The following is a 12,500-nucleotide window of genomic DNA, read 5'->3' as shown; positions in this document are numbered from 1 at the left end:
TACATACGTAGTGACACTTTACTCTTACTTATTAAATATTCATTTTTTGCAGAAAAAATAATTTTAATTTACAATTATAATATATATACCAAAAATAATTATTTACCAAATAATACCAAAAATAATTATTTACACATAATTACACACTGAGCAAACCTAGTGATTCTTAACTTTGACATTTGGCATATTGTTACCATAATTGATCATGTAGTGTTTGAATAGAAAAATGAATTAATTAAATCATTTTTTTCTACTTTTTATTGTACCACATTTTCATGCATACTTGTAACAAACACAAAGTCAAGAACCATTAGATTTGCTAGGATCATTTGTATAATCAAAGAAGAGAAGAACCCGGAGTTTTTGATCGAGTAATTATTTATTTTGCTTATATCAATAAAATTAGTTAAATACTGAATTCCTAAATAATTTCTTGAATAATTTACGTTACATTATATACAATTTTTTTATTAAATAACTGTTCCGTTAAAATAAAAAACGATCAAATTTAATTTTTAATTAGCCTATTAACTATATCCTATCTCTAGACAATCTAAAGTACGAGGGACATTTGAAAAGTTTTGAGCCTAACATAGAAACAAGTATTTTTTTGGTCAACTTCAGTTTTATTTCTTTTTATTTTATTTTTCAACACAATCTCTTTTTAAGTCGTTACACTTTTCTCAGCGATGCCCTAACTCATCCAAATAATAGTTGGTGTTTTACTCTGCAAAATAGGCTTCTACGGATGCGATAACCTACTCGTTCGATAAAAATTTTTCCGAATCAAACTTTAAGGAAATCTTAGGAAACAGAAAAAAGTTGCTGGGAGCGATCCAGGTCTGGTGAATATACAGTGGTCAATCAATTCGAACTGCAATTCATGAATTTTTACCACAACGACATCATCAAAGTGTGAGATGGTACGTTATTTTGATAGAACAGCACTTTCTTTTTTTCAAATTTGGCCGTTTTTTCGCAATTTTTATCTTCAGCTTATCAATTAATAATGCGTACCCCCATTATTATTTTATCTTTTTCAAAATAGTGATTCGATAAACACAATTTGATCCATGACTATTCTAAAGAACAGTCGTCATCATCTTTCGGTTTTCGGTATATAAAGAAACAAAAGAAAATACGATCATTATCATCGCCGATGAATCTGTCTTCGGAACAGGTTCACCCTTTACAATCCACTGTTTTAACTGTTCTATCGTCTCAAGAGTGAAATGGATCCAAGTTTCATCAACAGTTATTAATCGAAAAATCCGACTTGTTTCGCTTAAATCGCTCCAATAGAACCTTGGAAATCAAATGCGTTTTTGATGAGCAAGTGCCAATACGCAATTAACTTAATAACTACACGACTAATTCTTTAGTCAATGATAAACACATTCTTTCGATATATCCACAGCTTCTGCTATTTCTCTAATCTCGATGGTCGTCCAGTATCATTTGATGAACTTTTTTGATGTTATCGGTGATGGTCGCAGTTGTTTGCCGTCTCGAACGGTCAGCTAGTTCAACCACATTTAAATTCAGCGGTCCATCTTTTTGCGATAAAAAATAATGGAGTAACAGCGTCCAACTTAGTTTTAACTTGCGCTTTTTCAATGCAAGAATTTAATCACAGTATGATATTCGTTTTTTTCCATTTTTACGAGGGCAAGTCAATAAGTTCTTAGAAAATCTGTAGGCACTCGCAATGTCATGTCACATTACTTTTTGACAAGTAGCATCTCTCAGCTGATTACTGTAAAATTTTGAGCGGAATTCGCGTGGTTTCATTTCTATAGACGATTAAAGCGAACAATATTTGTATTTTTTGCAAAATAGAAAAAAACGAGTTTCGTGCAGTGATCAAACATCTACATGAAAGGTTTAACCGAAAGAAATTAAAGCCGAGTTGAATAATGTTCATAGCACATCTGCACCAGCGTTTGCGACTGTATATAATTGAATGAATTTAAACGTAGTTGTACATCCATATGTGATGTACTTCGTTCGGGACGTCCAATGATCCTCCAATTGAGGCTGCTACGCCAGAAATCGTCGATAAAATCCACGATATTGTTTTGATTGATTAATGAGTGAAAGTGCGCGAGTTTGTTGAGGTCACAGGCATATCATATGGTACAGTGATTTCAATTTTGCATGAACAATTGGATATGAAAAAGCTATCGGCAAGATGGGTGTCGCGTTTGTTCACTGTAGACCATAAACGCGACCGTGTGACGATTTCAAGATTCAATGTTTGGAGATGTTTCAACGTAATCCAGATGAATTTCTACGTCAATTTATTACTGTGGACGAAACATGGATCTATTATTTCACACCGAAGGAACAATCAAATCAATGGACTTCAAGGTAAGCCAGTTCCGAAGAAGGCAAAGACCATAAAGTCGGCCGGAAAGATGATGGTCACAGTTTTTTGAGATATACGTATAATTCATATCGATTATCTTCCGTCGAAGCAAATGATCAATGGCAATTATTACGCAGCTTTATTGGACCGTTTCAACAACATTTTAAAGAAAAAACGCCCTATTTGGCGAAGAAGAAAGTGCTCTTCCATCAAGACAATGCTCGGGTTCATACGTGCCCGGCCAAATTGAACGAGTTCCACTACGAATTGCTTCCCCATCCAGCATATTCGCCAGATTTAATCGCCCTCTGCGATTATTTCCTGTTTCCAAACTTGAAGAAATGGTTCGGAGGAAAGAGATTCACCATCAGAGAGCAGAAACAGAGGCGTATTTTGAAGGGTTGGACAAATCATATTATTCGAACAATTTGAAAAAGTTGGAAAATCGTTAGATCAAGTGTATCGAGCTGAAAGGAGATTATGTTGTGAAATAAAAATAAATCGATCAAAAAAAAATGTGTTTTACTATGTTTACTATATTTTTCTAAAAACTTATTGACTTGCCCTCGTACTAACCTCGACTAGCATAAATGACTGTTAACAACTGAGCGTTCAAAATAGCTACAAGCTTTCAGATATCTTTCAAAGCATGTATGTACGATTGTAGTACCAGAATTTTAACAAGTAATGTCATCTTCATGTTGAGACTTAAAATTTTTCAAATGACCTATGTTCAACTGCAATGTTCAACATTACTAATAGAATTTAAGCGTATTATCGCATATATAGACATATCTGCATTTATCGATTGTATTAATCTATGTATAAATTGTCTCTCCCTTCCCGAGATATTTAGATTTTTTTTAAAGAATCCTCTTCCTCATATACAGTTTCTTTCTTTTTTTTTTATTCATTCTATAATTCTACTTTTAATTGTGTGTCATGAACGGCTTCATACGCATAAGCATGAATATTTACACAATTTATATTAATCTCTTTTACTCGTCGTGCGCGTATCGAAAAAAGACAGCAAGTTCGAAATCAGCTCAAAATAGGAAACCGATTTTTTCCCTTACGATTGCAAATGGCAGTAATGTCGCGCAAAATGAATTCGTTATTCTTATTATAATTACGCACACCTACATAATCGATGGCAGTATATTCCGAGTAGTTTTCGCGTCGTGTTCGTACTACCCTTCGTCATTTCTCGCACCTATTTACATGCAAAATATGCATAATTAATTTTGCGCTAAAATTTTCTATTGCATTCATCGCGCGAATGCATTCATTATTAACTCGACGCGTCGTCGGTCACTTACACGGCGCGTTTACTACAACACATTAATTAATGGCCCATTAAGTTTACACAATAACTGTACGTACATTACATTGCACAGCTCGAGATACAGTATGCGCATACATACACCGGTCGCTTTACGGATATCCCAGAGAGAATTAACGACAAATACCCGCGGATACGTACCACGAGCGGGAATAATCCTAATCTGAATATGTCGTGTAAATACTTACACAAAAGGCCAAGTTATATACAAGTTTCTAACACTAGGCGACTTTGTGTCGGGTCTCAGAAAGCTTCCACAAAACTAGCCGGAAATAGTCCCGTGCGACCAGTACGCTGCTGCATACCTTTGTACCATCCGTCGTCGCGCTTCTTCTGCACATATATTATGTCCCCTACACGGAGCTCCAGCTCGAACTCGCTATTAGGTGGATACGGTACGATACAACGGAATCTGTATCCCGTGCTAAAATTGAACATAGTTATCATGAAATAATGAGGACTGTTACAATTTTGTGTCTGACGGGCGAAAGTTAACAAGGGTTAAACCAGGACATTTGAGGGACAAAATTATACGTACCGGTCGCGAGACGATTGCTGCTTCATTTGCTTTCCCATTCCAGCATCTAGCGAATTACTCTTGCGATGATGATTTCCAACGGTCGCGCATTGCACCATTGCACCAGATTCATTGGATCTAGGTAGGAATAAAGAGCCAATGTGTAATAAAACTATCGTTACAATAAATTGCAATGGCAATTTATTATATAAATATAAAATATAATATATAAAATTTTTATATATTAAACGATTCAGCATTACACAAGCATAAATAAACTATATATAAATTATACATCATTTTGTACACAAAATTATCAGCAAAGAACTATAACAAACATTTAATGGATTTATCACAGTTATCACATTGGGAATTTTCCAAACATGCAAATTATCTGCAATCACAATGTTTCTCTAACTATATAAAATAAAATTTACCTTGTGCAAAAGAGCGTGCTACAATTCTGTGATATAAGAAAAACGACTATAAACATTAATTATGCAGCTAACGTAAAATAGATTGTATAAATGTAATCTAGATTTTTCTAAGCTTACCTTGAAATTAAGCAGTTCTATCTAATAAAATATAAATACTAATATAAAGAAAAAACAATCAAGGAAACGATAAGTACTTATATAAAATTCTCAAATATGTATATTAACTTACATGTAGGCATGTCTTCGCCGTAAAAATTAAAAAATGTGATCGCTTAAAATATGAAGATATTAATTTTATATAGGATACTTTTATCAGTAGAAATAATATTCTGTACTTTCATTAAAGTTACACAATTGTGTTATTAATTGTTGTAAAAATAAAAATATTATCTAAACAATATCGCAGCTTTTCTAATGTCATCGAAAAACGATGATTGTTCTTTTCATACTTAATGAATAATTATAATTTATGGCAGAAGAGTTCCATGAATTTCGAGTCACCGGTTCATATTTAGGATTACAAACGACTAACCTCTGCATTACTGACACTGGTAAGGAGGGTCTCTCCTTGTATTTCAGTCTCTGTGAGGATGTGACGTGCCCTTGAACAGAGCCCGGACATAAGCGGTGTGGGCTGTTTGAAGCATTTAATTCCTGTGTGGGTACCACCTGTAGCAACTGACTTGGGCAAGACCCGGATCTGCGATTGTCAATTCGTCCCACCCATCCCGTCCCAACACAATATTAGAGAAACATTTCAAGGCGTGCAGTTTGTGTCATGCCGCACAAAGCATGATAACGTTTAAACATTTACATTTTTCGTGAGTGGCTACCTAAGTGATCAGCCACTTATCTATTTACTCTATACGTGTGCATAATTATTGACGCAACGATCATGCAACGATCTTAGCAAAAAAGAAAAAAATAGCGCTTTTATTTAAACTTCGACAAACATTCATACGCGCGCATACAAATTGCTTGACAATCTGAGAACACGGTATTCGCAGTGTACACAATAAATGCATGTATGTGCATACGAAAATTAGAAGGATTAGATGGAGTACATGTCAAACAAAATCAATTATCAAAACGTGCAAATTATAAATCATCGTTCTCGACTTTTGGTTTATAATACAGATTGTATGTACACATATACGTATTCATAAGTTCGCGATAATCTGAATTAATCGTCTACTCACCGAACGTGCATCGGATTGACGGAATTACCGTCATCGAATACAGGATTATCCATTGAGTACGTAGCAGGTGGAGGCGATTTAGATTTCTTAATATTAGTCAAGCGGCGCATCAATGAAACGCATTTATCCTTCTTTTCTTTCGTCTGTAATAAGTATATGTGAACAATTATATTATCGCAATATGTACAAACATTTATCACAGGAATGATACCTTTTCTGTGGTTCTGGATGCTGTCGCGGCGGCATTCGACGGTGCGATACCGCTCGCTACACGCAGAGTATTGTTCGGGCTTCTGTTCATATCGCCTGTGGAAGAGGAAGAAGCGGAGATGGTAATGCTACTGCAGCCATTATTAGCGTTATTGATGCCAGTTGCCGGTTGTAACGACGACACGGTGATTTGTTTACCAGGGGAAGCTGAAAAGAAATGTTGTATAATTATAGCATCAATGAAAAGCATAATCTAATGCGATTTACTTCAAATACATACGAATATTTGCCGTCATCACCGCGCTGTGACTGCGTCCAAGTGGAGCAGCGGCATTTTGATCGTTGTGTCGGGGCGGACTAGTTTCTTGATTCGGTCCCTGATTAGACTGAGCGGCGCCGTGCCAGGACGAAGATACAGTTGTCGTCGTGGATGGGCTGATGGCACGCGGTGGTAATTCAGGCGGCGGCAGTGTACGAGGATTGTACGGTTGTGGCGCGGGACCCTTGCTCTTTGTGTACGTTACTGCCAAACGTGACTCAGTATTCGATGGGGCGTTTGATAGTGGCGAACCTTGATGTTGACTCGGTGAATTTGGAGATCCGCGGCACAGCCCGCGTTGACATCTGCTGCAAATATACCGGAAACTGTAACTTAGAAATGACCAGACTAACCCACGAGACAAAAATTAGAACGCAAATGCTTACTTGGCAGGTGCAACGTAATTTCCAGGAAAAACTCCGCACTTCTGAGTACGATTAGACGTTCCTTTGAACCATCCGTCTTGACAGCGTTCTGTTACCATGTAAATCCCACCCTTTCGTAATTCAAGCTCATCCGCTTTCTGGGGCTTGTATGGATACAATGCTACATATGCCGCTGGCAGATGCGTCGCAGTGGATGCGCTAGTAATAGTCTGGCCAGTAGATATACTTTGTGACGCCTGAGCAAGAACAAGATCGCTGCTACCACTTCGTCTATGACGAAGATTATGATCCGTACAACTACCGCTCGTCTAATAAAAGAAAATTCAAATTTAGTATTTAAAAAATATAAAAAAACAAGAGAGACTTATGATCATATATGTAGCTATCCATACAGAAATTGTTAGAAAAACATAAATAAAGTTCCCTTACTTGTAAGGAGGAAAATGACTCATTGCCTCCACTATTATTGGCGTTATTAGGGGCACTGTCTACCGGAGGACTAAGTATTTCAGCGCTATGTCTATGATGAGGATGTGCATGGTGACCTGTATTGACGGCAGTGAAACTATGACGTTTAACATTATGTCTGTTGCCGACCGCCGGCGGTGACGTTGCAGGACTACCAGGACTACTCGGAGCAGTACTGGAACTGCTGGACGTGGTCGAACTGTTGGGAGTGTTTGGAGTAGTGGTTGTGGAGCTGCCACCAGACGATACGTTTGAGACAGAATCAGACACCTGTAATGCAGCGTTCTGTGCAATATAACATCAAAACACATGTCTCACAAAACACACCTTATGTTAAACTAGTAAAGAGTGCTTTCTAGAAAGAGACACAAATATAGCGTATAATAAATCTCTCTTTATCTCTATTTAACATTAATAAATAAGAATAACAATGATTCATGACTGTATCACTTATTTCTTGCTAGAAAGCATCCAAATGCTTGATCAGAAATATATACCTGCACCAATTGCGGTCGAGATTGACTCGTTGTTTGCACATTACGCGAATGATCGGTTGGTATTAACGGCGTGGTTTCTTCGTTCGTCGGAGTTGGCGGGGCTACCCTCGACGGTCCTGGTTGTACACTGATTAAAACACTAATTAATATATGTTTACTTAAAAAAACATGGCAATTATATTAATCAATCGTTCTACTTACTTCGTCGAGAGTTTCATTAAAGCTCTAGCAACGCTGTTTAGTTCGACAAAAGCCAGCGGAAAGATACCAATTCTGTCCAAAAGTTTACCTTCTGCCCAATTTTCGTCTACTCTTCGGATAACGCTGATAACTTCTCCCTGAGGAATACATTTATTTTGTACATATAAACATGTCATTGACACATTAATGGTAAATGATTATGAAAGTGATATGTGAAACTACCTTGTTAAAAGTTAAACAACCATCCTCATCATCATTTGTCATCCTAAAATCATATAGCGCTTTACATTGAGGTACATGCGGTGTCAAAGGCGTCATCACCTGGAAATTGTGATAAAGGAAATTATGATTAATTTAAATTTACATTATTCAAACTAGTCGATATTTCAAGATGCCTGGATTATACCTGAACGTAAGATAAAGGAAAGACACCATGATTATTGCCACATTCCCCGAAATACCAATTGTTGTCAATCTTCTTCCGAAGAATGACTATATCACCCTTCTTGAAACTCAAATCGCTACAAGAATAAACAATAATATTTACACAGCAAGATAAGAAAATATACAAATAAAACGTGATTGTACAACTTACAAACATCTAATGCTCACCCTGGTACTTTGGAGACATAATCGTAGATCGCTCTTCCGTACGCCTGATTATGTAGATGCACCTGCTTGGCGGCAGCATTGGAATGTCGTACTGCCGGCTCGGAGGCGATGGCAGGTGCGAGATTACCGGTGACAATAGGAGCCGGAGCAACCTGGTGACCACCAAACAGCCGTTGGGGCACGGCAGTGCCACCCGAGGACCTCGACAACGGTAGTACGGACTTGGCCTGATTTTTCGGCGCGGCGTTGCGCATCCCCTCGAGGATACGCATCAGCAACACGTTTGGCGGCAGATCGTCCACCTTGGCATCCACGAGGACACGGCATTCTGGGCAACGTAGCTCGCGATGGGTACTGACGATCTCCTCCAGGCACTTCTTGCAAAACGTGTGCTGACACGGCAGTACCTTGCTAGACGTGTCGAGTCGTTCCAGGCATACCGAGCACTCCAACAAGTCGTTCAACATGCACTCGTCCATCGTGGAACGGTCCCTCGGCCTTCCGTGCACGCCTGCACTCAATCGTTCGGTCCCTCCAGGTCCCTCGGTCGTACCCAATGGTATCTACTCTAGATTCCTCTTCGTCGCTGCTCTTAAACTCACTCTATCGAAACGTACTCCCTCCCTCATTTAACCCTCCCAATTGTTTCCTCACTCTTTCTTTCTTTCTCGTTCTTTCTTTGTCGTTGCTCCCCGCCTTCAGTCTATCTCTCTCAAATACCCACCGTTGCAAAGAGAAACAGACTATCGTATATAGTTGGGCTGCAATTCCGGCACCGTACGTACGTTACCGTCGAGCGCAGGAATTCAATTCGCTTTTACTCGTTCCTTCTCTCTCTTCTTACCCCTCTCTCTCACTCACTGTATAGTGTATTCCACTCTATCGTCTCTATCCGCCCTTTGCGCTCGCTCACGCTCGCTCGCGGCTCGAGAGAAGGTGTGCGCCGTCCCGTTCAGCCCCGTTCAGTCCAGTTCCCCGGAATACGCACGCTCTTCTATTCGCTCGGTCAATCGACGGTTTGATTAACGTCTCAGCGGTCTCGGCTCTCGCATGTCGCACGGCGGTGGCTGACGGCACGGCCTCGGCGCGCATCGCGACCACGACATCGATCAATCGCGCACATCGTCGATTCCGTTGATTCCGCTCAGGGCGGGTTCGTGCACCCGCGACACTGTCGTCGTCATCCTCCACGCCGACGAACCCGACGACGACGTTATCCGAACGTTGACTCCTTCGTTCCGTCCGTGGCGTTTCCCCTTCTTTCTCTTTCTCTCTTCTTCCCTTTTCTCCCTCTCTTTCATGCGTTTTTTTAAAAGTCATTCGCCTTGCACGCAGACCGGTGTGTACTACTACTGTATACTGGTGTGTACGCGCCCTAGTCGCCGCCAAATGTACGCGCGCCAACTTCAGCACGCTCGTGGTTCGCATCGCGCGCGTGTTGCACATCTAGATATTCTTCTGCGTCATGATCATTTCACAAAAAAAAAAATCAAAATTAAATTTTTATCTATTGATCTAACGTTGCGTAAACAATTATGTTATCTGTTTTTAATCTTACATATTTCTTATTACTAATCTCATATACTAATTTCTCATTCACATACGCAACACTTAATTTACTCATATAAATGCCGAACCGTTCAACCCAGTAAACGAGAATGGATTAAAATGGATTGGAATTTTTTTCTATCCGAATGCGTATTTTAAATAGCAAATACTTTTTTAGGATTTAATTAGATTCAATTGGATTCAATTAGATGCAATTGGATTGAAAAAATTGCATTTCCTATTCAAAATTTTAAATTGAGCAGTATTCACAATTGTATTTGTGTGCACAGAAAAAACTAATATTATTTTTAGATTAAAAAGCATAGAGATATGCTCCATGCAATTCCTATAAATGAATAAAAATGCATTCAAAATTGAAAATTTCATTTTAATATTCGTGAATCAATATTTATGAAAATCTGAATCCATTTCAATTCATTTCAATCCATTCTCATTTGCTGGTATCTTCATTGCGCGGCAAGTGATCGAACTGGACGTTTAAACTTAAGTCCAACGTTTTTCGAACACACCTGCTCGGTGTACATACACGCTTCGCATCAGTTATGCATCAACAATCAACAATCCGTTCTAGATGAAAAGGAGTGGGATTCCTTCCATCGTAGTGCAGCTGGTGGGAAAGTCAATAGCGTGCGTACTACGAACACTGGCGTAGCTTAGAGTAGATTCGAATAGAATAGATACGAATATGTTCTTGATAAAAAGTGCGTGACTCAAGTCCGGAATCGGAGTCGGGAGTCGATCAGAGTCGATGTTTCTCCTCGGTTTTTCTTCACGTGTTAACGACACTGCTGTTTGTGAGCTAGATATTAAAGTCTTGTGTTTACGTCTTTCTGATAGGCATACGACACATTTCTTCTGCGAGGAATCGATGGTAAAAATCATGATTATTCTTAGCGTCAATTCAACTCGCTTTGAATACTGAAGCGTTATGACATACGGTCTCTAAGATTACGAATGAAACAGTTATCTGAATCCGCTGTTATATATAAGCGGCATCTGATTTTGCAATCAATTGGCTGAAATTGATAAAGTACTTGTAAATTGATAAAGTAATCTACACATTTTTATAACGTTTAACCTAAAGCGTTATCACAGAAACGAATAGGATAAAGACTTTGCGTTAGTGAACTTTGCTTAGAAGCTGAAGAAAATTTTAAAGACACGTAAAGCGATTTATAAGTTTATTAAGAAAAAAATTAGGACAGTTATATAAAAATAATAAAACACATAAAAATCTAGATATTTTTATGTCATGTAACTGTATAAACTAGAGAACTTTCAAAAATATTGTTTATTAAAAAAAAAACTTTTCGATGTTACAGAAAGTCTTTAATTATCAGAACTTTTATTAGAGATTTTACTTTATTCACTACTGATTGTGTGCAGTTTATCTACAAAGGAAGAATGTTTGAAAATTAAGGACTTACTTCCAGTATCGTTGATATGAAACAATAAACAATACTTAAATGATATCGTAATTTAAGATATGCTGTCATCAAGATGCATTAACTAGGACAATCGTAAAGATTACAGCTGACCCATTTGCTAATACCTTATCCAATAATATGGGTAAATACAATCAACAATACATAATATAACATTTAATACTTTTATAATTAATTGCGTCATACTGAAATCATTCTTTTATATTTGCCTAGTGATGGCAGGAAACGAAAATGTGCCAGGAGCCTTGGCAGATGATCCATTATCTGCAAGACTGCAATGGCTACGTCAGCGCAGAGAAGCCTTACAAGAGAAGCTTGCTCAAAAAAATAATGAGTTGAAAAACCTGTGCATAGAAGAGGCGGAATTAACCGGAGTTTTACCACCGGAAATACCTCTGGAGCCTGGTGAAAGTCCACCAACTTTTCGTAGAAAAGTGGGCACTTCCTTTATACATCCACAAAAATTGATTCTCAAGTTGAAGACATCTGATGTTGTAAGATTTTGTTTTAAATGTAATGGTACAAAAATCGATGTAAATATGTTAGATTGGAGTTATATCCTCTATTTACGGTATGTAGGAGGAATCTGAATTGGAGTTGGAAAAACAAATACAGCTTGGAATTGTGGAAGCTGCGTTGGGTATTATTAACGATCCTATGGAAAGTAAGGCTACACGACGCAAGCACAGACTCGCTTATCAGCAAAGTCAGCGAAGACTACAAGAGTTGGAGACGCAACTGAACTTTATCAGGCAGACTCGTGGTAAAACACAGCGTCCAACTCAATTGCCAGTGAATACGCCAGGAAATTATAATACGCAACCACATTCACATATTAATGTAAAGCATAGGACAAAGAAGCCACGACCACCTTTAGATAATACAGGTATTATATATATATATATATATATATATATATATATATATATA

At 38.1% G+C, this 12,500-nt stretch overlaps 2 protein-coding genes across 2 annotated transcripts in view; one reads left to right on the top strand and one right to left on the bottom strand.

Annotated features, from left to right (window-relative positions):
- Positions 1-3,953: 3,953 nt before the first annotated feature.
- On the bottom strand, positions 3,954-9,035 carry LOC105617975 (SH3 domain-containing RING finger protein 3). Its single transcript, XM_012199511.1, has 13 exons — positions 8,557-9,035; positions 8,351-8,465; positions 8,167-8,265; positions 7,945-8,081; positions 7,744-7,870; positions 7,208-7,531; positions 6,779-7,086; positions 6,354-6,697; positions 6,075-6,280; positions 5,864-6,006; positions 5,197-5,364; positions 4,249-4,365; positions 3,954-4,134 (listed from the first exon to the last, which is right to left on the bottom strand). Exons 1-13 carry the CDS (start codon positions 9,033-9,035, stop codon positions 3,954-3,956), a joined length of 2,748 nt encoding a protein of 915 aa, XP_012054901.1.
- A 2,655-nt stretch (positions 9,036-11,690) lies between these two features.
- LOC105617972 overlaps positions 11,691-12,500 on the top strand; it is a 3,582-nt gene continuing 2,772 nt past the window's right edge. The window contains exons 1-3 of the mRNA XM_012199509.1: positions 11,691-11,694; positions 11,784-12,064; positions 12,150-12,456. Coding sequence (XP_012054899.1) covers positions 11,691-11,694; positions 11,784-12,064; positions 12,150-12,456 — 592 coding nt within the window. The remainder of the gene's footprint in view (positions 11,695-11,783; positions 12,065-12,149; positions 12,457-12,500) is intronic.

This window comes from Atta cephalotes (genome assembly GCF_000143395.1).
Source record: "Atta cephalotes unplaced genomic scaffold scaffold00015, whole genome shotgun sequence".
Taxonomy (NCBI): Eukaryota; Metazoa; Arthropoda; class Insecta; order Hymenoptera; family Formicidae; genus Atta; species Atta cephalotes.
The sequence above is the reverse complement of the archived record's forward strand: the minus strand, read 5'-3'. Positions and strand labels throughout refer to the sequence as shown.

What these genes read in the sequence shown, in the direction of transcription:
- LOC105617975 (XM_012199511.1), bottom strand. Translation starts at nt 9,035, where the DNA reads ATGGACGAGTGCATGTTGAACGACTTGTTGGAGTGCTCGGTATGCCTG. An exon ending in GGTGATGACGGCAAATATTC is followed by an intron (nt 6,281 to 6,353) that starts GTATGTATTTGA and finishes ATTTCTTTTCAG; the next exon opens with CTTCCCCTGGTAAACAAATC. An exon ending in CATCCAGAACCACAGAAAAG is followed by an intron (nt 6,007 to 6,074) that starts GTATCATTCCTG and finishes TACTTATTACAG; the next exon opens with ACGAAAGAAAAGAAGGATAA.